General features: G+C 31.8%; 2 protein-coding genes and 1 long non-coding RNA gene across 4 annotated transcripts; 2 read left to right on the plus strand and 1 right to left on the minus strand.

Annotated features, from left to right (window-relative positions):
• Positions 1-536: 536 nt before the first annotated feature.
• On the plus strand, positions 537-3860 carry LOC140669721 (uncharacterized). The gene is made up of 4 exons (XR_012047388.1): positions 537-1141; positions 1264-1480; positions 1622-1764; positions 2032-3860. It is a non-coding gene; the product is annotated as an uncharacterized lncRNA (long non-coding RNA).
• Positions 3861-5230: 1370 nt separating this feature from the next.
• Positions 5231-24800, plus strand: LOC140669282 (uncharacterized). The gene is made up of 10 exons (XM_072898965.1): positions 5231-5335; positions 5695-5789; positions 6000-6820; positions 7139-7224; positions 7301-7722; positions 7805-7971; positions 19378-19523; positions 19930-19981; positions 20077-20215; positions 20322-24800. Exons 2-10 carry the CDS (start codon positions 5714-5716, stop codon positions 21218-21220), a joined length of 2808 nt encoding a protein of 935 aa, XP_072755066.1. The 5' UTR covers positions 5231-5335; positions 5695-5713; the 3' UTR covers positions 21221-24800.
• On the minus strand, positions 8364-18079 carry LOC140669283 (uncharacterized). 2 transcript variants are annotated; one of them, XM_072898968.1, is made up of 5 exons: positions 17924-18079; positions 11257-11509; positions 9560-9796; positions 9160-9305; positions 8364-8816 (listed from the first exon to the last, which is right to left on the minus strand). In XM_072898968.1, the coding sequence occupies exons 2-5, from the start codon at positions 11507-11509 to the stop codon at positions 8520-8522; spliced, it is 933 nt and encodes a 310-aa protein (XP_072755069.1). In that variant the 5' UTR covers positions 17924-18079; the 3' UTR covers positions 8364-8519. The 2 variants fall into 2 exon arrangements, with proteins under 2 accessions (XP_072755069.1, XP_072755067.1); XM_072898966.1 differs by lacking the exon at positions 17924-18079 and adding an exon at positions 11856-12417 and having other exon boundaries at positions 8370-8816.
• Positions 24801-25387: the final 587 nt, after the last annotated feature.

Here is a 25387-nt window from a genome sequence, read left to right on the forward strand (position 1 = left end):
AGGAATGGCATCGCGATGCCTCCGTCATTTTCGATAGCAATATTCTGCGGTATCAAATCCCTTTGTATTTTGCGGTCTTCACACAAAAGTAACATGACATTTCCACTTGAGAGTTTTCTGATATATTTCGAATTTATAGAGAACAAGAATTATCAATCTAGATATTGCACGTTGATTATTAGATTTTAATTCTTTCCTTGAAATACAAAATATATACACATAATATTTAGATAATATATATATATATATATATATATATATATATAATATAAAATTATAATAATTGTTTTATAAAAAGTATATACATATTATATAAGTTAAAGACAAAATAATTACTATAATTTTCTCAATAGCTAATATAAATTAAAAACATGTGCTATATTTATATCAAAAAGACGATTAAGTCCAGTCAAAAAAATTATAAATAAAAAAGTATAATATCTAAATTAAAATAATATTTTCCAGCATCTCTGTCGTAAAGGATTTTCAGGGAATTTTCATCTTTACTAAAAAGTTTATATTCTCGCTATTTTTCGGGAAGGATCTATGCACTCTATTCAATTGTCTTTTTTCGCGCAAAAATTTTTACATCTCTAAAAGTAAAAAAAAAAATGATTCCGTCACTTCTTTTCGCAAAGGGTTCTACCGAGCCTCTTTCATTTTCGCGAAGGATCCGGTCTTCTTTTCGCGAAGGATCGCATGGCGCTTCGACGGCCGGTCAAGCGTTTTAGCCGGCCGGCGATCGTGCCGATTCCTCTCATTGGCCGAGAACCGGCGGGTTCTACTGCTTGTTGCCGGCAACAAGACTCTTTGTCCGTTTTTCGTTCGTCCCGACGAGCGACGCGACGAGACGAGCGGCGAGTTATACGAGAGTGCAGTCGGGTCGGGGATCTTTCGGTCGTCGCGCCGGGTGCGATTATCGCGAGGCCTTGCCTTCGAATTCGACCGTCTCGATGTGCGTGCGTGCGTACTCTCGTTGTCACTCTCCTGGAATTATATTGCGACAGTTCGTATTTAGTGTTAAACGTCCCGCTTGTCTTCGGCGGCAATTATTCATTTACATAGGGTCAGATTTTGCAGATGCATTGTTTTTTGGAGCGACAAGAATATCGTCTTATACATATCCAAGGTGAAGAGTGAGGTATCTTTTTTCTTTCGTCTCCAATTGCAAAATGAGATTAGTTACTGCGAGGTATTGGTATAATGTTGATAAGAGCAGGCAGGTACGTTTAGCACAGACAGTTCTTGTTTTTTCTCTTTCAGATCAGGATGTGACCTCTTCTAAGGTGTCAGATGTAGTGATTGCAAAATTGTGAATACATTTCGTACTCTTTACAACTACTGCTAATTTATGAAAATGTTGCGTTACGATCAAAATATTTTTTGTTAAAAAATAATGTAAATCTCTATTGTGTGTACCTTCTGTTTTTTTTGCGATAAGTAAATAAGTACCTTAAAATTATTGAGAAATCTTTTAATGGTAAATTTCCGATATAAAGTTTTTTTCTAACTTTCCTTTACGTTTGCAATATTTTATACATATATTTTAAACATAGTGTATATTTAAATTGTATTATCAACGTAAATTATTTATATATATATGGTTTTAATATTTTGAAAGGACTATTGTCGTGTGAAATTAACCGACACGATTATTTATTATGTATATATACGAAAACATCTACCGATATCGCTCAAGGACGAAAGACAAAATACAACGTTTGACATACAAGCTAGATAAAAGTCGAGTAAACAGTAGATCAGGTAGGCACTTCACTGCACTTTAGTTATCAGTAACAATTAATTTATTTAAAAGAAAGAGAATTAAAGCGCGATTAAAAAATTATTTCAATAATTTTATACGAAATTATATAAAATTATTTATTTTATATCAATGTTATCGATTTTATACGTGTGTGTGTGTGTGTGTGTGTGTGTGTGTGTGTGTGATTTTTAATTATTTGAATATTTTATTTTAGAAGATTAATTAAACGAGAAAAAATTATATCGAGAAAAATTTTGCTTGCGCAGATCATAGAACGGAGAACGTAGAAGGCACGTGTGTCGGTGCGATTTGTTTCCGATCGCGCCACCCGGTATATGCGAGACGGTTCTATTCTCCCGAGGATCTCGACTTCTTGCGACGACCTTCAGCGCCGTATCACGAAGCCGCCGAAGAGCATTGTCCCGTGATCGCGGGTACCGAGGCTTTTACTTCGCTCTTGGCGTGCATTTCGGAAAAATCGGAACCCAGACTTGGTTCGAAAGAAGCGCTCGTTAAGCGACTCTCGAGAAAAAAATAGACGCGAAAGGGAGTGCCCAGACTAACCTTGACCTTGAGTATACTTGCTATTCTGGCTCTTGTGGTTCGCGATAGATTACGAATATTCGTCGTCTTCTCGTCAATGACTTCGCGACTTTACTTTATACTTTATAAAAGCAAACATTTCTCAGAACGATAAGTTTCGTAATTACGAATAGTAATTAAGTAGGTCTCTATTCGAATCGTAATTTTTTATTCTCTAGATTCATCAGGTATGCACAAGGTCCTCATCGTTTCTCGTACTCTTGAGTCAATTTATAATTATATCTTTCGATATAATTGTTTCCCGTAATTAAGCCTCCCCAAATAACGTACGTGTTTTACTATGCAACATACAGGTGTATATGCAGGATGCACGTGTCTCTCTCTCCCATCTATAAAATTTCTCTCATAAAGATACCCCTGTAAATTTTTCAAATTACACTAATGTCTCCGTGAATTATTTTTCAATGTAAATCTAACACCTACATAGGCGATGGGAAAAGTTACAAATTAATTTTCTTTTATTGCGTGCGATAAAAAAGAAAAAAAAAAAAACGAAATTATCCGTACGCTTGTCTCATCAATTTTTCCGCGAAGCGGGAAAATTGTACCTTTCGCATCGGCGAATGACTTGAACGATCATTAGCCTCCCTACAGTATGTAAGTTGCGTTTTACGTTATGCGATCGAAAAAGTCGTCCGTATCGAAAAGGAAATCGGCTCGAGACCGGCTGAGGGAATGGAACCCCTCTAGACGGACGCACGTATGTTCGCCTCGCCTCGCCTCGCGCGCGGACACCGCTTCGGTCAAGGTCGCAGTCTGCGCGCTTAACGTTCTTTTTGCACGTTCTCTTTCCCGGCTTGTACCCGGTGTCCCGAGCGAAACCGATCGGCGTCGCGCCGCGAATCGGCCGACAAGAGGACAGGTTCAACGATGTAATTCGATGCTGCAGTTACGTTACGCGCATCCTGCGCGACGCTTTTCTTCAAATCGCGCCTTTTTTTTCCTCGTATTAATTTTTTAAGGGCGCTCTTCCCCTTAAATATTTCCTATCTCTCTTTTTAAAAGGCTTTCTACACAACTTTACTATGAAATATACATGTATGTGTGTGTGTGTGTGTGTGTGTGATTAAATTTTTATTATTTCAATGGTGTAATAACAGACTTGTGGATTAAAAAAAAATAGAACGACATTGATGAGATAGTAAGATTGGAAATATTCGTGCGCCACGAAATGAGTATCAAATATTATTGTAAAAAAATCACTTGTGTATGTGTGTTTAGAATTTATATTTTTGGAATATCTATAGCGAATTTTCGAGCGAATTTCGATACATGACCTACGATTTCCGATGTATCAAAGTATAATGTCTACGGCGTTTCGATTGTATTACGGCGACGATATGAGAATTTTTTCACGGGTACAATGAATTTTAATACGCGTCTCAAGGCCTGTCGACGAAGGTACATATATGAAGCAGGATTATATACTAAACTATATATATATATATATACACATATATATGTATACATATATACAGGATACTGTGTCGAGGCTTGGTAACTCCACCACCGTTGGCGGAATCCGACGGCCAATGGGGTACGAGTTTCCTTCTCTCGGCGCGAAAGGCACAACTCATATTACATATTTACAATGCACCGACGTTTTAAAATCTTTCAAGAGCATATACATGTCGCTATCGCGCGATACTTCGAGTTTATGCGAGTGGATGTGAATACCTTCGCTTAAGTATTGCTACCGCAGTTAAGTACGGTTCTTGAATGGCGAATTTTTCGATGTCACGTACTCACAGGTGCAAGCTTGAAGGAAACGGGTAGGGTAAAAATATCCAACGTTAAATGATAAGAATATTCTTATAGTTTGTATATACATGTGCTTGTAATGTCGACGAGCGAAAGAGAAGAGTCGCAAGTATTTAATAATACGATGAAAGAAATAAAATAATTAAGACAGCATACAAGTATGTAGGGAGAGTTGTCAATATAATCGTATCACTTAAGATATTTTACGTTATATTTTCTACTTAGCATTAATTTGTATGTAAATAAATATTAAGCATTTTAGTTTGATATTTAAGACACACCTCTATAATTAAATGTTTAATTTTTTGTCAGGAACAAGTTAAACCCTTTTATAGCATAATATAAAAAGTATATGGTTTAAGAAACCGATTTTCTAAATCTATCGATTTTTAAAATCCAATCTCCTTTAAAAGTGATAAATGTGCAAATGTAAATAATAAAATTAATTATTAATCTCAAAATATTCCAATAAAATAAATATAAATGAGAAAAGAAATCACTTTTACTAGTATATCTATATTTATATATATTAAGAATAAATAAAAAAAACCAATGCAAATAATATTTAAGAAAAAACATATGTATATTATTTATATTAATTTATATCTTATATTGAAAATTATATATTCTACCAATAGCCAATAAAAAAAGAAAATATTTAACATAACATATTTATAAATAACGTGGCTCTTATTAATCCACAGTTTTATTTCCCTTATTTATAAACGGCTGGTGTAATCTTCCGAAATTTTAGCGTGACAGAAAAAATGAAAAATTTTCACTGCACCTTACTGTAACTAAGTAAATGCATTGTCGGTAAGTGATTTGATACAATAAAACAATTTATTTTATTAATCTTGAGACAGCTACATAAAAGATCTATTTTTTTCAATAATAAAACAACAGTTGTATGAGTTAAAATATTCGTATATTTATAACTCATGTAATTATCTTGAATGAAGTTGAAACAGCCGATAATGTCACTAATCTTCTATTATCTTCAGATTCAGTTGATAATTATGAAAAGTTTGTCCAGATGTCACTGTACGGGATGAAAAAGATCTGACGGATCTGACGTACCACTCTTATTGATAGATTTTTCTCTGGTTCTGCCATATTTGATTGGGTCTTTCGCCACGCGTTTTCCCGCGGATTTTGTCATGATTGTGTGACTAGCAATGTGTAATTGCACTTGCGTTTAATCGTGTAAGTTGATTATTTCTTAATTAGTGTTCTTTCGGAACATATTGTTTGTGTAACAACAAATTGTCCATGCCATCGACTAAACTGTTTGTGTTTATCCCATGTTCGTAAATAAGGGAGCTTACTTTGGTTTTTGATTAGGTTATGATAAAGAGATTGACAGATCTACATTTTTGTTCGTAATAATTTTTAAGGAATATTCTAAGTGTAAATATATTGATATTTTAAAAGTAACGAGATTATTCACAACTTAATTGCCATTTTGCGAGAATGTGTGTTGTGGTTATTTCTATATTTCAACATTCTTATTAAACAAAGAATTTAGAGTTGTATGTATGTGATGTATTTTATCTCACAATCAGGTTCTAAAAAATAAAAAATATGGATATTTCGTTGGAAGACGATGATTGTGCAGTGGAAACAGTTACGCCTGCAAAGAAAAAGAAAATGAAACAAGGTTTGTCATATTATATTATAAATCAGAAATCAAAGTTTTATTATATAATATTTATTAAATATATGAGAATAAATTTTAATTTTTATTTATTTATAATGATCTAATATCTATAAATATCTAGATATAAAAAGTTACACAATTTTATATATATATATATATATATATATATTGTTATGGTATAAATATTTAATTAATTGGTTATTCTTTCAGCACAATTGCCATTTCAAATATCAAGTTCCTCCAAATCACCAAATAGAACAAACAATATGTCTAACAAAAAGAAGAGAAAAGTAATATCACCCTCAATAGAATCTAAGAATTCTAAAATAATGAAACTTACAATAAAGGAAAATTCTGTTCCAAATGTCGTTGAAGAGGAAAGAGAAAATGCAGTGGAGAAAAAACTTAATAGTAGTGATGAGATTGAAATAATAATACCAGCTGAAGAGAAGAAAAACTTGCAAAGTGATCAGCAGGATGAAAAGAAAATAAAAAGTGATACCACACCTAAAAGGAGTTTATTAGGAAAAAATAAGAAATTGGATAAATCTCAACAAAAACCTGGTGCCTTAACCAAATTTTTCAAAAAAGTAGACAAGGAAGCTGAAAGCAACAGTATACATGAATTGAAAAATAAACAAGATTGCCGGAATACTTTTGTACATGAAGAAGAAAATGAAATTTGTTTGAATGAAACTTCAGTCACACAGACAACCGAATCTACGTTACAAAATTTATCTCAAGAAAATGAACAGTTAGAGGATAAGATTGTTAGTAAGGATGCAGATCATTCTCTCTCTCAGAAATCAGACTGTGATATTACTACTTTATCTTCGGATAATGAAGATTCAACTGAATTGGACAAATCAACATTGAGTGAAAATGCGGAAGAAACTAGCAAATCTGCAACTCCTGTCACTCCAAAAACTGACAAAAGTGCAAAGAAGAAAATTGTAAAGTTAACACCAAAACAACTAGAAAAAAGGCAAGAAATTGCCAGAAAGAAGGAAGAGAAATTAAGATTAAAACAGGTATATATATATATAAATATATATGTATGATATATTGTGGTCCTAATACCAAAATCACTAATGTACAATTTTGTAGTCCTGAGTTATTGCAATTTGAAAATTTAATTTGCCTGTTAATAAAATATTTTTTACTTTCATGAATTAATATCTCAAGTTTGATGTAAATTATGTTGCTATTATTACATTCATGTCTCTGGCATAGAATCTTTGATCTAAAATTGAGTTAGAAAATAATATTAGTGAAACATTGAAGTTTTCTATAAAGACTTCTGATAATATGATATATGTATCTGATATATTTTATTTTCCATTTTTTAGGAAAAAGAGAAAAAGCGAGAGGAAGAAAAAGAACAAAAGAAAAAGGAAAAAGAATTGAAAGAACTTAAGAAACAAATAGAAATCGAGTAAGCATATTTAATTGTATCTTATAATTTTATTATTTTTTATTAAAATTTTAATATAAATATCAATTAATTGCAGACAAAAACAAAAGGAGAAGGAGGCAAAAGAAGAAGAACGGAGAAAACGAGAAGAAGCTAAAGAAGAAGAAAAAAGAAAGAAAGAAGAGGAAAAGTTGGAAGCTCAACGTAAAAAGCAAAAGGCAGCTTCAAATTTTGCCAGCTTTTTTGTTTCTAAAAAGCAGGAAGCTAAGTCGGAAGAAGAGGGTGTTATTGAAGTGAAAAATTTTATGCCTTTTGAAGTAAAAGTTGACATGAGAATCGCACCAGTCTGTCGAAGAACGTTGACTGAAGAAGAAAAATTATTACTAGATAAAAAGTGTAACTTAGATCTGCAAAAATCTAAACTGTATCTCGAAGATGTTAAAAAAGGAAGAATTATACCTCGCACCTCCTCTAAAACGTGGCCGCTCGAAGCGAAGGATGATGATATCATTCTATTAGGTAAAAATTGTGATTGCATATAAATTTTTTATTTGCTAAATGTTTTATCTGCTAATGTTTTGAATATTAATTGCTTGTATAGACGAAGACAACGATGGCAGCTCCAATATAATAAGCGACACGCACAACTTGGAAAAGCATCGGCCAAAATTGTTGCAGTTTAGCGAAAATCGTCGTCCTCCATATTGGGGCACTTGGCGCAAACGAAGTAACATCTTAAATCCTCGACGACCGTTTGCAAAAGAAAAGGTAAGAAATAATTAATAGAAGATTGTTCTCCTATGAAACGAATTAGTCCATAGGTTGGCTTATAATATTTTAAAACACGCACGATTAGTGCATTTTTATACAATTTATTATTATTTTACATCGCCGATTAAAGTTTCTTATCGCAAAAACTTTAACTGCCATTAATAGGACTGATTGGATTAATATTATATTCAAGTGTTTTTTTTAAATTTAATATAAAATTATAGTTTATCTCTTATATTTTCGTCAACAAGATTCTAAACAAATTAAATGTTTCTTTCTCTCTCTTTGTTTTTTCTTAAAATTACAAAAAATGTATTGAAAGTAATCCAAGAGCATTATTAGGCGCCGAAAATGTTAGATTATTAATTTACATTATTAATTTACATTTATTTGGCAAGTTATTTTTTTACATTATTATTTCTATAGAAACATTTTAAGTACTTGTTAATTTATGTAGAATCTATATAGCATAAAACTTGTCTCGACGATAAGCTTTGGCTAGCTTTATTGATTAGAAAAAAATCTAGGAAACGCGAAATCTTAGATTAATCCATTGGTAAAACGTTCATCTTGTCGCCGCGTAGTCCCCGAGCACCGTGAAATAGGGGATAGGCATTTTTCCGGTGCACTTTACGATGTTTGGCCAGATGATCGCTGCGTGCGAATCTCTTGGAGCACATTTCGCAGGGATACGGTTTAACGCCCGAATGCGATCGTCGATGCCTCGCCAACTCGTCCGATCGACTGAAACGCCATCCGCAACCGGTCCAGGTACATGCAAACGGTTTCTCACCGGTGTGTCGCCGTAAATGAGCTTTCAAGTGAGAAGCTTTGGCATAGACCTGAAAAAAAATGTGCTAAAAATATTACACAAATATTATAAATATTATAATATAGGATACTCGCGCCCAAAATACTCGGTAAAAAGGATACATTTTTTTGGGAAGAAAATCGTAATTGTGGACTGTAAAGATTTTTAATTAAACCATAATTATGCTTTTAACTAAATTTTTTTAAAAATACATATATTTTGAAAGTTCATTTTTTAGATAAATCATAATTATATATAAATCATAAAAAATTTCAATTGAACCATAGTTGTCCTTTTTTCTAAAAAATATTTCTATGTTGGAATTGACTTGATAAGATAGCATAGTAATCAGTGTCACTTAGAAAAAGATTTACTTTTACGCAGCCTTGATAGGTACATGGAAAGCATCGATCTTCGGCTGCATTTGCTAAGCTTCGATTTGTATAATCATGCGTTGCTAATGCGGCAGTAGCTGCTGATGGAATTAGAGGGTCGTCTTCTAATTGATTATTATTATAATCTGCAATCGTGAGATACATATTAATCGAGCTTTACATACGATTATTAAAATAATAACATATTTTAGATATAATTCTTATCAATACTATAATAGATTATTATTCAAGAATATTATAATATAACGTAATGTCGCTTTCTTTTATACATTGAATGACAACGTTAAAAAAATCTTATTTTTAGTGATATCAATCTTTTAGAATTCTTCAGAATGATTGTAATGTATGTGTGAGGAATAATATTTTTTTAATAGCGTACCTATCGTATTTGTTCCGTTTTCCAATTCACTTTCCAATGATCGTAAATCGATTCCGAGCACTAGCAACGGTTCTTCGTATTGTGGCATCTGTTGTGAATTTGGTAAAGGTGGTAAATGCAGAAACCCTTCGCATCCTGCGGTACACAATGGTGTTCTTTCTGGGAGGCCAGAGTCCCAGCTTTTCTCTAGACACCAGTCTAGCTCTGAATCCAATTCGCTCAATTCGCTTATACAACCTACAATTATTTGATACATATTTTAAGAAAAATTCTACAATTTATACTTATAAAAATGTGCACTTCTCTCTACTTATATAGTTGTTTAAAATCCAAAATTTGTATGGGGGTATCAAGGGAGAGATCTAAAAATCGTAATTTCGTCGGAAACGGTTTTTATTATGTATGAGGTAATTTATTACGTATTATTCGCGGAATTAATTTTTTTTGTCGCAGTTATCGCATAATATATTTCGTGTAATTCCATTTGAGTGTATGTGAAACTGGCGTCTCACTTCGGAAACTTATTAATTGAGTTGGGAGTTTTGGCTTTATTTGTAATAATTCTAGAATTTTTGATACATAGATTAAACAAATAATGCTGGCCATTAAAAGAATAGGCACGGAAAAAATCGGAACAAACTGAGACGCTAGGTTTACGCTGTATTTCACTTTGTCATAATTAATTTGTAATAATTATATTAGATAATTATATAATGTAATAATTATATTAGATAATTATCTAAATTAGATCGTCCGAGATACTGGACGTAAATGAGATTCATATTATATTGGCATTTCGATATCTAATTTGTTTAATAAATATTCTGACAATTTTTACGCATATCTACAATTTTGTTCAGAAAGTATAAGTGATTGCAGAACGACACAAAATTGCTTTAAATTGCTCATTTAAAGTCGATAGAACATTTGAGAAATATGACCAGCGTCTCATCTCACAATCAGTACTTTTGGCATTTCGGACAATCTAATTTGTTTAACAAATATTGTCGATAGAATTATTGAAATATGATTAGCGTTTAATTTGACAATTTAATTTCTTTAATTAATATTTTAATAATATTTATGCATATATATATATATAGAACCTTTTGTATAACTTTTTGTATAATTGTGAAACTCTTAAGCACTTAAAGTTTGGCAAAAAACTGGCTTGAAAAATCGGCAGATAAAGTGAGACAACGTGAACTTGACATTTCAGTATAGCCTATATAAACATATGCATATATATATTTTTATATATTTAATACCTAAACATAATATTGAATATGAAGTATATACTCTTTGTAACTTTTAATGCTAAAGAAATGAAAAATTATCTTATGAAAGTTATACAGTTTTTTTTAGTACATTTATAAATTTAACATTGAAGCTTAAGAGGCTCCGTGTTTTTTCTTCGTATGAATGAAAAATATTAAAAAACGTATGTAATAAAAAAATTTATCTTAGAGAAAGTTGTATTAAAAAGTCTTGAAAATATTCTTTTTACTTGCAATTTTGAAATACCTGGAAATACAAAAATACCTGGAAAATCAAGGAATTTTCAGAGAATTTTTTTACAAGATTTGAGTAGACACCCTGATATTGCTCAATTATCATTATTGTTATATTTATTGTTTATGTATATAAATATTATTATATATTTAAATACGCACAAATGAAAGAGAGAAAATGCATACCTGATGATGTAGGCGTATTGGTAGTAGACCAATCATTCCAAGATGATTGCAAAGAGCAAGTTAAATCAGTATAACAATCTATTGGATTTGTCGCATTCAATTGATCATTATCGTATATTCCAAAATCATTGCTAAGCAGAGTACACGATACTTCGTAATCGCTAGGTAGATTTGTCTTGATCGGCGAGAATAGCTGTCTTTCAATGCTGGTGTCCATCGTCAATCCCAGAGCGGAGAATAGTTCATCCGTCATCTATATAAATTATAAATATATAGATATTTATTTTAAGTACGCTCTTTAGACTTAAGACTTTGCGTTCGCAGATTAATATCGACAAATAAACCGATATTAAGCATTACATCTTCAATTTAATGAGATAATTTCGTAAAAGAAAGATAATGTTTTTAACAATTTTAAATTCTATTATTTTGTCAATTTTTCATTCTTATAAACGCGCGGGAATTACATAGGCTTCAATTTTGACGTGATGCGATGTAATACTAGAATGGATACACGTGACATTGTCAAATGTCAAAATACATATTGCATAGATATTGTAATTAAATATTGCATTGCAATACGTATATTATATACTCACATCGAACGTAGTAGCTTCTTCAATCATATTGAAAATTTTATTGAGAATAAATACTCAAAATCGGTCTCATGTACTTATGCAAATTGATTATGTGCAACAATAATTTTTAAAATAAGAATTTCATTTAAAGTTTACATAATTGCTCTGATCAACTCAGACATATTTCCTGATATCATGACACGATTATCTTTTTATTAATCACTGCATTATTATTGGCATGAAACTAACAAAGCAAACTTTAATTGTTTGTGATATTTTAAGCTAACAGTAAGACTCGTTTGTATTAGTTAATCACAATATTATACGAGTTCAAGTTATCTCTTGATAATAGGAAAGAAGTGTTCATGTTACAAAGTGTCCAAAGTCTTATTATAAAAATTTGATGGCATATTTCTTCTTTGATTATAAGTGAGAGAAAGAGATCTCGTGATTACTAATCTAAACTACTGATAATAAGCCGATTTTCTGGCGAGTGCGAAATGACGCACTCTCGAAACCTCGCACAATGACAATATCACGAGGAAAGATGCACGAACGTCGCGATTAGTCGAGGATCGTGTCGAGACTGCAACTGGTGGTCGAATCCTCCAAATGAAAAGACATCCACAAGAGCGTGTGACGAGAGAAAGAGACAGAGTTATGGTTCCCCCGAGATAAGGATGCTAGCCTGTGCCACCCGGTGCCGTCACCGCAGTGATCCCCAGGGAGTCGCCATCGCACGCGTGCGACCGCGACTCGTTCCAGAACGCCATCCTCAATCGACGACTCGTCGTCGGTTTATCTTTCCCCGGTTCGCATAATCGGTAGAGATGGGATTAAGTATTTCGCAACAGTCGCAAGATTCCCAATAATTGTCGAATAACTGGCGAAGTTTCATAAAGACTTGATACGAAGTACAATCGATCATTTTTAGAAGTTTCTTATGGAAACTGAAATAGGATCCGAATACAATAACCGAAATGATAACGTGATTTCAAAAAAAGGAAAGTTTATCTAAAGACTAAACTTTCCCAAAAATGACGAAACATTGAAGAAATTCTTATGTCATTAGTGATCTGGGTAGAAATCTGAGTAGGAAATTTCAAAAATTCTTTACAATACTGTATTATTGACAATCAATATATTAACTTTAAATTCTTGTATCTACATTTTGGGATAAATAATGCTTTTTACAAAGAATAAAGTAATAATTTTTTATGTATGAATGATCCTCGAGTTCTATGAAATGAAATAGTGTCAAAATTGATTCGGATTTGTGATCGACACATATTGAACTTGATCCCATCCCTACTGCTGGAGCAATTAGTCCGCTTATTTACGGTCTCCCGGGATGCGAATTAATCGTGACGCTCGCACGCCAGCTATCGACGATTTCGTCGGACGAATCGCCACACGGGTTATTGAAAGAGAGAGAGACCATCCTTTCCTCGTCTTCGGGGATGTCTCGAGGATGTCGTCGCACTGTCGTGCATGTGGCTCGGCCGTCAGATATATTGTCAATTTCGTGACGTAATCCGAGAAACAGACTGCTGGATTCACTTTGATTAATCGTATATGTGCGAGAGGATATCTCGAAATATTGTGATTCTGGATGCTGGGAAAATTTTCAACTTTAGATGGTTAAGGAATTTTTTTTTAACTTTAGAAGATTAAATAATTATTGTAAAAACTTGCAGAAATTTTAGAAGTACACAAATTGTCTTGTATATGTACACTTTCTCGGAAACTTAAATTCCGGAGAGTCGAGTTGAATGTTAAACATTCTGAAGATATCTCGTACCTGTCAGTTATTATGTTGCAGAAAAAAAAATAATTATTTTAAAAGTTTTAAAATTTTTCAGATCACTATAAAAATCCGGTAGAATATTTTTTTTCTTCTAAATCGGAACATCTCATAATGTCCAGACGTTTGTTTCTTTTATATAAAAATTTCATTAGATTTAGTAACCATCGAGTACTGTAATGTAACAGCGATGAGAGTTCGAAAACGTCAGTTGTTTTCCTATTGCGAAAATTGTCTCGGTAATATCGGTCTGCGAACTACTGACCCGAAACGGTATAAAATTTTTTTTTTTCGAATATACATATTGTTGAGAAAAAACGAAGAACGCAGTTTCAAGCGAGTGATGTATCTCTCTCGATGATTTTGTATGCAATACGTTGTTTCGCGATGGCTTTGACCTAGAGTGGGGCTCGATAAAGGTGTCTCATCCGAGCCATTGCCATTAGGAGTTCGATCGCTCATTTATCGGTGCGAGGTTGACCTTAGATACAACGTTGCATATATTGTCATTCACTTAAAGATTCGAGTTTCATCCACGTGATTAGTCAGAAAATAACACAGATGAGATTAATACCGATATCCGAGATATAAAAATTCCTCGAAGACTTCATTGGTTGTCATTTATCTTCTCAATTCATTGTAGATCGATCTAGGATCGTGATCTTCGAGATCGTTGATTATTTGATTAAAAACGTAGAGAAATATAGAGTGGATCTTTGCAAATGATTGAAAGCGATGTTTGATATGCAAATTCCACTTGCAAAATATTCTGCATGAATTAATAAGTAAGAATTTAAGAAACGTCGTGGAAAAGGATCCAATTTATACCCATTGATACAATTTGCTATTGTAATGGCAAAAAATCATCTGATTATCTGATCCTTTTCAAGGATATGTCGTAGTCGATGGGGCGTAAAACGTCATACTTGAAATATTAAATACAGTGAACGGTCTTAGAAATTAAATGTTCTGTCATGTTATATCTTATTGAAGAAGATAAACGCGCCATGTAACGTATTCGAGATTGTATCGAGTAATGATATTTTTTTATAAATCTAATCTTGGAGCATACACATAATTATGATCTTATTTTATAAGTTAATTAAATTATTCTGAAAAAAAATATAAAAATATGTTTGTGTGAAATGGTAATGTCTTTATTTTCTAAACATAAATAATTTATAAATTTTGAGATGTCTTCTACATCCTCTCTCTTCCTTTTTCTCTCCCTCATGTTGCTCTCATTGTCATGGACTCATGATAATATTAAATATTGTGTGTGTAAGAGAGAGGAAGAGAGAGAGAGAAAGAGAGAAATATAAAGGACACCTCAAAATTTATAAATTATTTCAGAAAATGAAGACATTAACATTTTACATAAACTTATGATAGCCTGCATCGTTTTTATTTTCATGAAAATCCAGAGCCTGTTCGGTTTTAGATTGGGAAGCGGCGCTAAAAGGTATAGTTATCGTGGTGCGTTATGAAAAACAGATCACGACTTAGCGGCGACACAGTGATCATCAGTGGTTCGTTTATCTAGCGGATTTATTATCTGGTGGATGCGCGAACGATCCGATATATCTTTGCGAGTGTTCAGATGCATTGCACTTGCGTGTTTCGAGAATGAGAAAGAGCGAGAAAAAAATTATTTTATTCTCTGGAAAGAAAAATTTCTATATCTATTTTTAAAAATAACGTTATTATGTTATGTATATAATTTTGGAGTAGCTTTGTAACGGGCCAAATTTTGTCTAAAAGCCAAAGAAACTGCACAGAATTTTCTGAAACATTTTCTAATCAGCTTTTCATTAATTTATAAAAACAGATATAATGAAAAAAATATATAATATAATATAATAATATATAAATGATATATAATTGTTTGCTAATATAATATCGAGTATGTTGAGAGATATATCTGTAATAAATCTCTAATAAATAAATATCTATCTAAATATAATAACATAATATATACATTGAACATAAAAGAAAGGACGGTTAGCTAAAAATATTAATTAAAAGCGAAGGAGAGAAGAGATATACTGAAAGAGACAGAGATACCCCGCAGTTATATATATCGACATCTAATCCGCTGGCACGCGTGGATATCGGATTGATTTCGGATTTTATTGTGTCGAAGGAGCGATATCTCTCATTGACGTTTCCTTTCACACTGACGTATATGCTATGTAATATTCCGCGAATACCGCGCTTTTGTAACTCACGTGTGTAGCTTTAACCCTTTTAGTATGCGCCATATATCGGATATCAATTTTCAGCTATTGCTAGTTGTATCGCGTTTACAAGATCTTGTCAGGTTGCTCTATTTGTGATTCTAAATTGGATGAAACTAGAAATAGTTAAACTCTCTCTTCTCTTTTGGATCTCTCTCTTATTCTTACTTTGTTTGATACCATTTTTTTCTTTTGTATTAATAACTGAGAATTGCTTTAATTAATTATTCTTTTCAAATTTAATTATAAATTTATCCTTAGGTTTTATTATAGATTTAAATATCTTAATATAGATATTTCATTTATATAAAATTTTATATAAAAATTTATTCTTAGACTTTAAATAAAATAAATGTATATGTTTCAAAATAGCACAGTACTCCAACGTATACTTTAATTAAAGTATCAACCGCAAATTGGCGATAGTCCGTTTCGTACGAAATTTATGTGTTCGGAGATAACACGCGTGTTTTATCTCATGCGAGAGACGCATTTTAAATTCTCGTCACTCTGTATAGTGTGAAAAGCGCGAATCATATCATGCGAAAATAAAAATTTAATTACTGTTATTAAGATAGTGGATCCTCATTTTTAATAAAAATAATATGATCTATTATTGTCCAGCAGTTTAAGTTGAGATAGTTTGCAGATGTTGGCTAAAATAATTTCAGAAATAACTTTATGATACTCTCATGCTTTTAAAAAAAAAATTCCGTGATTAAATATTGATAATTTATTGATTAATATATTAACAATCAAATGTTCTCAAATTATATCAATATTTTCTCTCTTGAAACATTTTTTATTATGCTCATGTCAATCATCAAACCGCAATTTTACAAGCGTTTACTTTTGAGTGGATCATATTTGAATCTCACAGCAAAATTATGGGACCAATCACGTTTTACGGTGATGACAGTTCACGAGGAGCAGCAGTCTCCAATTTCCATGCATAGCGGGCGCATCGTCACGCTAACTCGGTAACGAAGTGCAGGTCTAGCCGAATATCCGGGAAATAAATCAATTCAATTGCCGGGCCCCCTAATCTATGGTGTACATTCACCGTACGAGGAGTACCGGTCGTAATCTTAATGGAGCATAAAACAGTCATTACAGATGGCCCGCCGGGTGACAACACGTTGTAAATAATGTACGATGCTTCGCGGCATGCATCAACGCAACGCTAAACGCATTCATCGCACCCTCAGGCAGATAACTGCGCTTTTCTTGTGCGTGCGTGCGTGCATACGGGCGGAGGATCCCTTTGGTGTGGTGTAGATCTGTATTTTATGCATTTCTCACACTTCTAATTAAGATAGTTGTAACACTGAATTAATTCCAATGAAAATAATGCTAATTAATTATCTTTATCTATTAAAATTTAATACGATGTCATCTTTTCTTAATTTTTAATGTTAGATATTTTCCAATAATTATCTTAATTTAAAAATTTTTTAAAGTAGAATTATATTGTTCTTTTTTTTAGTCACTTGTAGTTTGAAGAATTATTGATAACGCTCGATATATTTTTACATAGAAAAAATGATTCAATTGTCAAATTATCTTGAAATTTATTTACTGGTCCTCGCACTAAAATAACGATTATAAATTTTGTAAATTTGAAAGCCTTTGCAAAATAATAAGTAACATTCATCTATACTCAGATAATTATTCTATATGATTATCTCTCTAAAAATTTTTTACATATTTTATAGTTTGTTCGTCTAATTTTGCGGCAAGTAGATCTTTACAAAGAATTGCGTTTTATCTTTATCTATTAAAATTTAATACGATGTTATCTTTTCTTAATTTTTAATGTTAGATATTTTCCAATAATTATCTTAATTAAAAAATTTTTTAAAGTAAAATTATATTGTTCTTTTTTTTAGTCACTTGTAGTTTGAAGAATTATTGATAACGCTCGATATATTTTTACATAGAAAAAATGATTCAACAATTTATAGTTGAAGGAAAGTACGGTTGAGATCTGGGATGCCTTGTGTATCCCTTGATAATAAATTAAATGCCTCACGAGACGTCATACGTACCTTCGTATTGCTGCCAAAAGCTGCTTGAACGCGCACTCTTTCTCCTTTTTTTTTCTTTATTAGCAAAGAGCCGGCGATTGTTTTTGTGTTATTCGTGTTAAGCGACGAGTGTATCAATCGCCCGTGAGATTACGTTTCTCCCCGATAATAAATTAATGTCTCAAGAAGAATCTTGTAATTGATGCTCGCGTAGGGATGAAATCGACGTTGATTTATTGAACAAAGAATATCTCGCGCCGTGACGCAAAAAGAAAAGAGGGAGGGAGAATTTATCGACTTTTCGGCGGAGAAGGAGAGAGAGAGTACACTTCCGCGATGCGTTTTATTAGTGTTTCGAATTAATTGATTTCAATTATATGCCAGGATTTATCACGCTTCGTCGGACGTGGACCACGACTACTGTCACGCGAAAGGAGTAATAAACGCGCGATAAGTCGTCGATATGTTTGATTCATTCCGTCTTAACTCGAAACGTATTGCAAATATGAAAAATAAACAAATATCATAAAAATAACTACTCGACAATGACAAGTTACTCGAGAATGTCGTCACGAATTCAGAGAATAATAGCTATTTCTAACAAGCTACCAAATTACACATGGATAACAAGGCACGTCAGATATATTATATATCGAAACTTTATGCTTCGCAACAATACGTTATACTTTTGGAAAATTGTTATTTCGAAGAAAGAATCACTTTATATGCATCACGATTTGTATTCGATTCTTTATATCTGATCGGTAGCTGCATTAAAATGATTGGCGTTTATTAACACTTGACCAGAAGCACCATAGAAAGGAAGCCCAAGAGACTTGAATGTACATTTTGATAGCAGCCAACTATGGTTATACAGTGACTAAGTAACAAGAATGCGCGAACCAGCGTTGGAGATGGTTACAAAGCGAGATATCTCTCGTCAAGGAAGTTGTTTGATATCGACTTATATCCTGCCTCATGAGATTCTAGTTGAAACTAAAATAAATCACTCGACATAATATGTAAAAAAATTACGATAAGATGCGATTGACAGGCAATGTTAGATATTTTCCAATAATTATTTTAATTTAAAAATTTTTTAAAGTAAAATTATATTGTTCTTTTTTTTAGTCACTTGTAGTTTGAAGAATTATTGATAACGCTCGATATATTTTAAATTGAGAAAAAACATAAAAATTTCCAACGAAACATCTACGAAAAGCATTTATTTAGAAATATGTGATTTGTAAATCTTTCCATCACTATTAAAATCTAGAGTAGTTTATGACATATAACGGATAGAGATAATTCTCGATCCAAAAATAAATCGAAAATCCGTAAGATCTTTTTTATATCAAACTTTGCATTTACAAGAATTAATAATTTTAAATATGATAGATTGGTTTAAATATTTAAAAAATGAATTGAAAAGATAATCCGTACATTTTTTGAACGTATATAAATTTTTTTTTCAGAATCTTGATTACGAAATCGATTCCGATGATGAATGGGAAGAAGAAGAGCCTGGCGAGTCTCTCAAAGGATCTGATGATGAGAAGGACGAAGAAAATCCAGAAGAAAACGAATACGATGTCGACAATGAGTTTATGGTACCTCACGGGTAAGTTATACAAGATGATTTAATTGTATTTATTTTTAATTAAACATTAATTTTAAATGAGATATATTTAAAAAATGTTACAAATATTTATTTCTCTATTTGATAAATAATTTTTTAAACAATCGAAATAGTTGCAGAATAAAATAACAATCCGCAAATATTTGTTGTTTATTAATTGAATTTCATCTATAAGAAATCGTCTTACAAAAATGGACATTGTAGTTTTATAAAGAGCGTTAATTAGTTCTCTGGTCTATTAGAAAATTAAATTTGAATTACAAAAAGAGTAATTTCATTATTCTTAATCTGCACGTTTCAAGTGCAATCTTCAAAGTTACAAGAATAACTTCTAGAATATCTATGGATATTTATATAAAAATTAAAAATAAATTGTTTTATAATTTAGATATTTATCTGATGAAGAAGCGCAAGCTGACGAAGAGGAAGTGGAAGATATGGTAAGTATTATTGTAATGATAAGACGCTATCATCTTATACAGAAAAATTTTATTTTGAAATATAGATCGGTGTAAAACGTTTGCTTTTGTTACAGTCGCCACAAACACAAAAGATGAAATTAAAGATATTGGGAGAACAATTTGAAGCCGAAAGAAATACAAAAACGTACAAACTTAAACCGAAAATAATTGGATGCATCTGGCAAGGATTTGACAATTCATTTCCGGAATCTAGTGAGAATTATTTTTTATAGATATATATATTATTTTATTTTATTTAAATATATTTATAATCTATTGTTATAATTAATTTTTAATCATAAATTTAAATTTGTTTTAGTGTCTGCGAAAGTCAAAGAGTTTTTATCGGCACGTCAAGCTTGGGTCCGCAATATACCGATAGTATTTCCATCGTCGATATCACCTGAAGATGACATCTCGGCTAACGCGGAATGCAAAACACCGACTCAGCAATCTGCAAGAGGTCCAAAGAAAACCAAGTTTCCCGATGAAGCTTTGCCCGATCTGATCCGACTGTTGCATGGAAACACATATGGCAGACACTTCCTCATGAAAGAGTTCATGACATTTTGGAGCAAAAATGGCGGAAATCAGCTCTCGAAGGTTAGCGTGTTATCGAAGATTAATGAAATCGCTAACAAGATGGCGTGTCCTGAAGAGGGACCGATGCATCTTAAATCCTGTTGGTATGTCTCCGAAGACATCCGGAAGCAGTATCTTCCCGATGATAAACTGTCATTGCCGAATAGTTGGACATATATTTTGACGCCGAGTCGAAAAAGTGATACGTTGCAAGACGTTGCATTCGATAAGACTGAAAAAGATGAGAAAGAGAAGGAAAAAGAAAAGGAGAAAGAAAAGAAACATATACCGCTCATTACTCAATTCACTAAAAAAATCACGCAAGAGGAGATGAAAAAACAATTGATGAAATCTGAACAGGAGGAAACAAAAAAACAATTGGTAGTAAAATCTGATCAGATTCCTGTCCTGCCAAAATTATCTCCGTTACAAAGACCACCTAAACGAGCGACTCTACTATCCGTCGGTAGAGGGGAACAATTTCCGGAAAAATCTCGGAAGAATATGTTAGCTAAATTCATTGATCTTAATAAAAAGAAAGAAGAAGAAGCATCGAACAGCGAAAAAATGATTGTCGATTCAGATGACGTTCTATTCGTGGAAAGTATTGACAAACAAAGTGGATCAAAAGAGTGACAAATCTTAAAAAGAGAAAAAAATGCAAACGTTGATCGATCGGTGATTCTCGCCGATTATCACGTGTAAAAAATAGACAGCCAATTCGAAAAATAAAATGTAAATAACAAAAATGATAAATAATTAGATTCATAAATAGTTACAAGAAATTAAATATTTGCATGAAATCGCACAAAGTGTGAGCGATGAATTTTCTCGGTTAATAGTTAAAAAAAAAATAAAAAAAAGAGTATAACTAAAAATATTTCATTTATCAATCTATTTGAAAAAAAAATTATTTAATCAATAATCGATATATTAATACTATACTCAGTTTATGAATTAATATTTCTTTAAATGTACAAAGCTTTAAGAAATTATTTTTTAAATATTACGTTTATCTTACATATAATTCGAGCATCACGTGATTATTACGCACAATGGTATTTGTTGTTGAAAAAATGTTTAATTATTATAAGAATTTGCGTATTACTTTCGAATGATGTTATGATATCTCAGATATATGCTTTATGTATCTTGTATAAGGTTTTATTCATCTGACTAGCCAGTTACTTAAATATTTTTTACTGACAGAATTTAGTTCCTCCAAGAACAATTACAAAAAAAATTTGTTAAGAAAGTTGTCATATTTATGAGCTTATACAACTGATGTTAAGAGAATAGGATTTAATTTTACTAGTTATCTCTGTTTAAATTTAAAATGTAGTATAGTTTGTCTCCTCGGAAATAATAGATAATATTAATTCGCACAATAACTGCTACATAATCATGTAGATTCAACAATTATTTGTCCACATAAAACTTTCGTGCCTTCACTCGATGTGATATAAGATTCGTTTTTGTAATTAGATATGTTATATTACAAAAGAAGAAGATATATAGTAGTTCTATAATAAGATATTTTGATATAGTAGGATTATAGTAGAAAAAATACAAAAAATATAGTTAAAAAATATAGTTAAAAAATAATAAACTTATATTGTTTTCTTTTTCTAATTTGAGAAATTTTTTGTAATTGATAATATATAATTATTCTAAAACGAATCCTGTTCGTTTAAAGTTTAATAATCCTTGTACGTCTTCTAAAATGATGTGACTGAAACACTAAAGTATGTATTTAATTATCTAACTAAAGTTAGTATTGTGTAACTGTGTAATATGTAATATGTATGTACAACGTATATGTCATATCTAACAAGCTTGTAAAGCTTATTGTAATTTGTTTTATGCGAATCGTTGCTCTTCTTATTGAGCAAACTTTTGTTCATAGTCACCACGTGTGATTCACATTAACATGATTCGAATAAATAAAACGATAGTCCTGCCGCAACTATTGTTAACACAAATATTAAAATATTATGCAAATCTTTAACAAAAAGACAGATGAATTTGTTAGATAATTATCACAAATAGCGCGCGTGATATTTGATATATTTATCATCTCTATTTTCATACTATATGTGCAATATATAAAAAAAAAAAAACAAACATATCTATATATTGAACTCATCAGGTGAGAAAATCTTTTTCCTATTAATTTTTTTTATTGTCGATCAAATCCAGATTAAGCAGGAACAATCGAACAAATATCAACGAACGAGCATGAAAAGACATTTAATTAAAAAATATAAAATTATTAAATAACGCTTTTTTTATTGATATTTATTTTAAAATATATATATTACTTATCTCAAAATTTGCTTGATAAATCTTTTGTATTGAAATCTTGATTGCATCCTGCGAAGAATTTATCGAGTTTACTGTCAAATTTTTGATCATTCGATTTTGTTCGGTAGAAAATTATAATGCAATCAGCGATACACGTGATCATAAAGACTTTCTGACTGATAATAGGATAAGAGTCTCTCTAGAATAACGTTCTCGATCTACACAAAATGATACTACATCAGAACTATGTCCTTGTAGACTAGAAATGATACAAAAGTAGTACATTTATTTTTTGATGCATACATCATACACAATTTTTTATAAGATCTTTGTTGCGTGCGTGAGTTAATATTTGCTATTAATAAAACATTATATTTTATATCTCAATAAGAAAGAGAAGAACACCATTTCCTCTTTTTATCGTCGCAAAACCAAAGTTTGTCAGGCAAATTAGCAGTCCGTCTTAAAAAAAAAAAAAAAAAAAAAAAAAAAATACTATAAATACCAATTAGATTCGGATAAAAATCTGCGATCGTGTTCAATGCTTAATTGGAGTATTTTTTTTCGCGAGACGAGAGCTTCCATTGCGGAATCGTACAGGCCATCGCGCTTTCGATCGCGGACAGATCCGTTTCGAAAGCATCTCGGGGGCAGGTTTGCGATTCTGCTCGCGGCGGCAAGAACTCTGAGAGAGAGAAAAAGTAATTTCGCCGTTCGGGAAAGGAAGTTTTACAGTCGGTAGTTCGGATCTTTCTTCGTACCTCCCGGGTGTACCGGTCCGCGGCATATGGCCGGAATAACGAAAGGGCGCTTCGCCGAGATTGCGGCAATTATCGAGTCACGTTACGAGATCCGTGCCGTTAAGACTAGCAGAAAATCTCCGAGGGAACCTGCGAGAACCACCACCGGGGCGTCGTGTACAACGTTCGAGAAAGTGGCCGAATTTTATACGCGAATTATACGTTAATTTGCCTGATTGCTTTGCGACAGGAGACTACCTGGGCTGCTCGCGATGCAGGTGTATATGTGACTTATTTAAAAAACACATCATTATCAGAGGGTTGATGCCGTCAAAATAATTAAGTCCCAATTAGAGACATAAACATGATCTAATAAAATATCAAAATGGCAAAGGAAAAAAATATAAAAGATATAAATATATAAATGTGTGAGAGCGGTGAGTGGATGGTAGGCAACAGATTCTAAAAAAAGACAGTATTTTGCTTCTTGAAATTGAAATGTGACAACATATATTAATGGTATTCAAGAAGACTACTATAAAAATATTGTTTGACACGGTACAGCGTATATACTTATCTACTGTATACATATAACAAATTACCGTCCATGCGAGTCTTGACGTATGAGAGAGTGCACGGCGTAATCTCATCGGGTTAATTAAAATTACAACTATTTCCATTCCCCGTGGTATATAACGTAGCTGCAGCATTACCTCGCAAAAGTGCGGTGCGCGCATTGTTCTCTCGCGCGTGAGTAACGTCCGTTAATTATTTGACAAAGTGGAAAAAAATATCCGTCAGTATGAAAGAGAAAAAGCGTATAGTGTACGATGGCACCATCGAATATACGAGGGAGCATTTGAGGCTTTTATATTTTTCTTCTTCCCTTTATGAATATTTCTCTATTTAATAACAAGACGGTTATCCACGGTTTTCCTTCTTTATCCTTTTTTCAATTCTTTATTTTATTTCTCACAGAAAGTCTTGAAAGTTCTCACGGACTATCATATCTATTTTATAACGTCAAGCCTATTGATGTATTGAGTTACATCTTGAGCGAAAGAGAAATGGACACTTTATCGAAAATAATGTAAGAATGTATGTGCAACAAATTTTATTGGATAATGACAGGAATAGAAAAGATCAAAAAACGTCATATATAAATGTACAAAATATTTAAATGTCAAGATATAAAAATTAGGATGATAATTAGAATATTTTTTGAAAATTTGTGTTTTATTTGGAATCTCGGGAATTATAACAAATACAGCGACAATAAAATATAAAAATTATAGAGAAGCACAAAGTGGAGAGAAATAATCATATTGTTATATGTATATATTGTTATGTACTGTATATTAAGAATTTAATTGAGCAAAGCTAATTATAAGTGATCTCGAAATAGCATTTGCGTCATATCGAGATATTAATTCAATTTTGATTTTATGTAAATGTGAACAGGTAATTATCTATAACATATAATAAATAAATGACATTGAATATAAGTATAATAAAACAATGTAATAACAAATAACGTAGGAAATTAGAATTAAAGTAGAAGAACGAGTATCATAGTATTGTCATTTGAATTTCGTAGTATCATTTGACAAAGATTAATTTGGCAAGAGATTAATCATACTGAGTCTAAACAAAAAAAAGCATCAACATAATCGATGATTAAACTCATGATTTTTGTGTTTTTTTTTTTTTGTAATTTAATCATCGATTATGTTGATGCTTTTTTTTTATAATGCATAAA

The sequence above is a fragment of the Anoplolepis gracilipes genome, chromosome 9 (genome assembly GCF_047496725.1).
Source record: "Anoplolepis gracilipes chromosome 9, ASM4749672v1, whole genome shotgun sequence".
Taxonomy (NCBI): domain Eukaryota; kingdom Metazoa; phylum Arthropoda; class Insecta; order Hymenoptera; family Formicidae; genus Anoplolepis; species Anoplolepis gracilipes.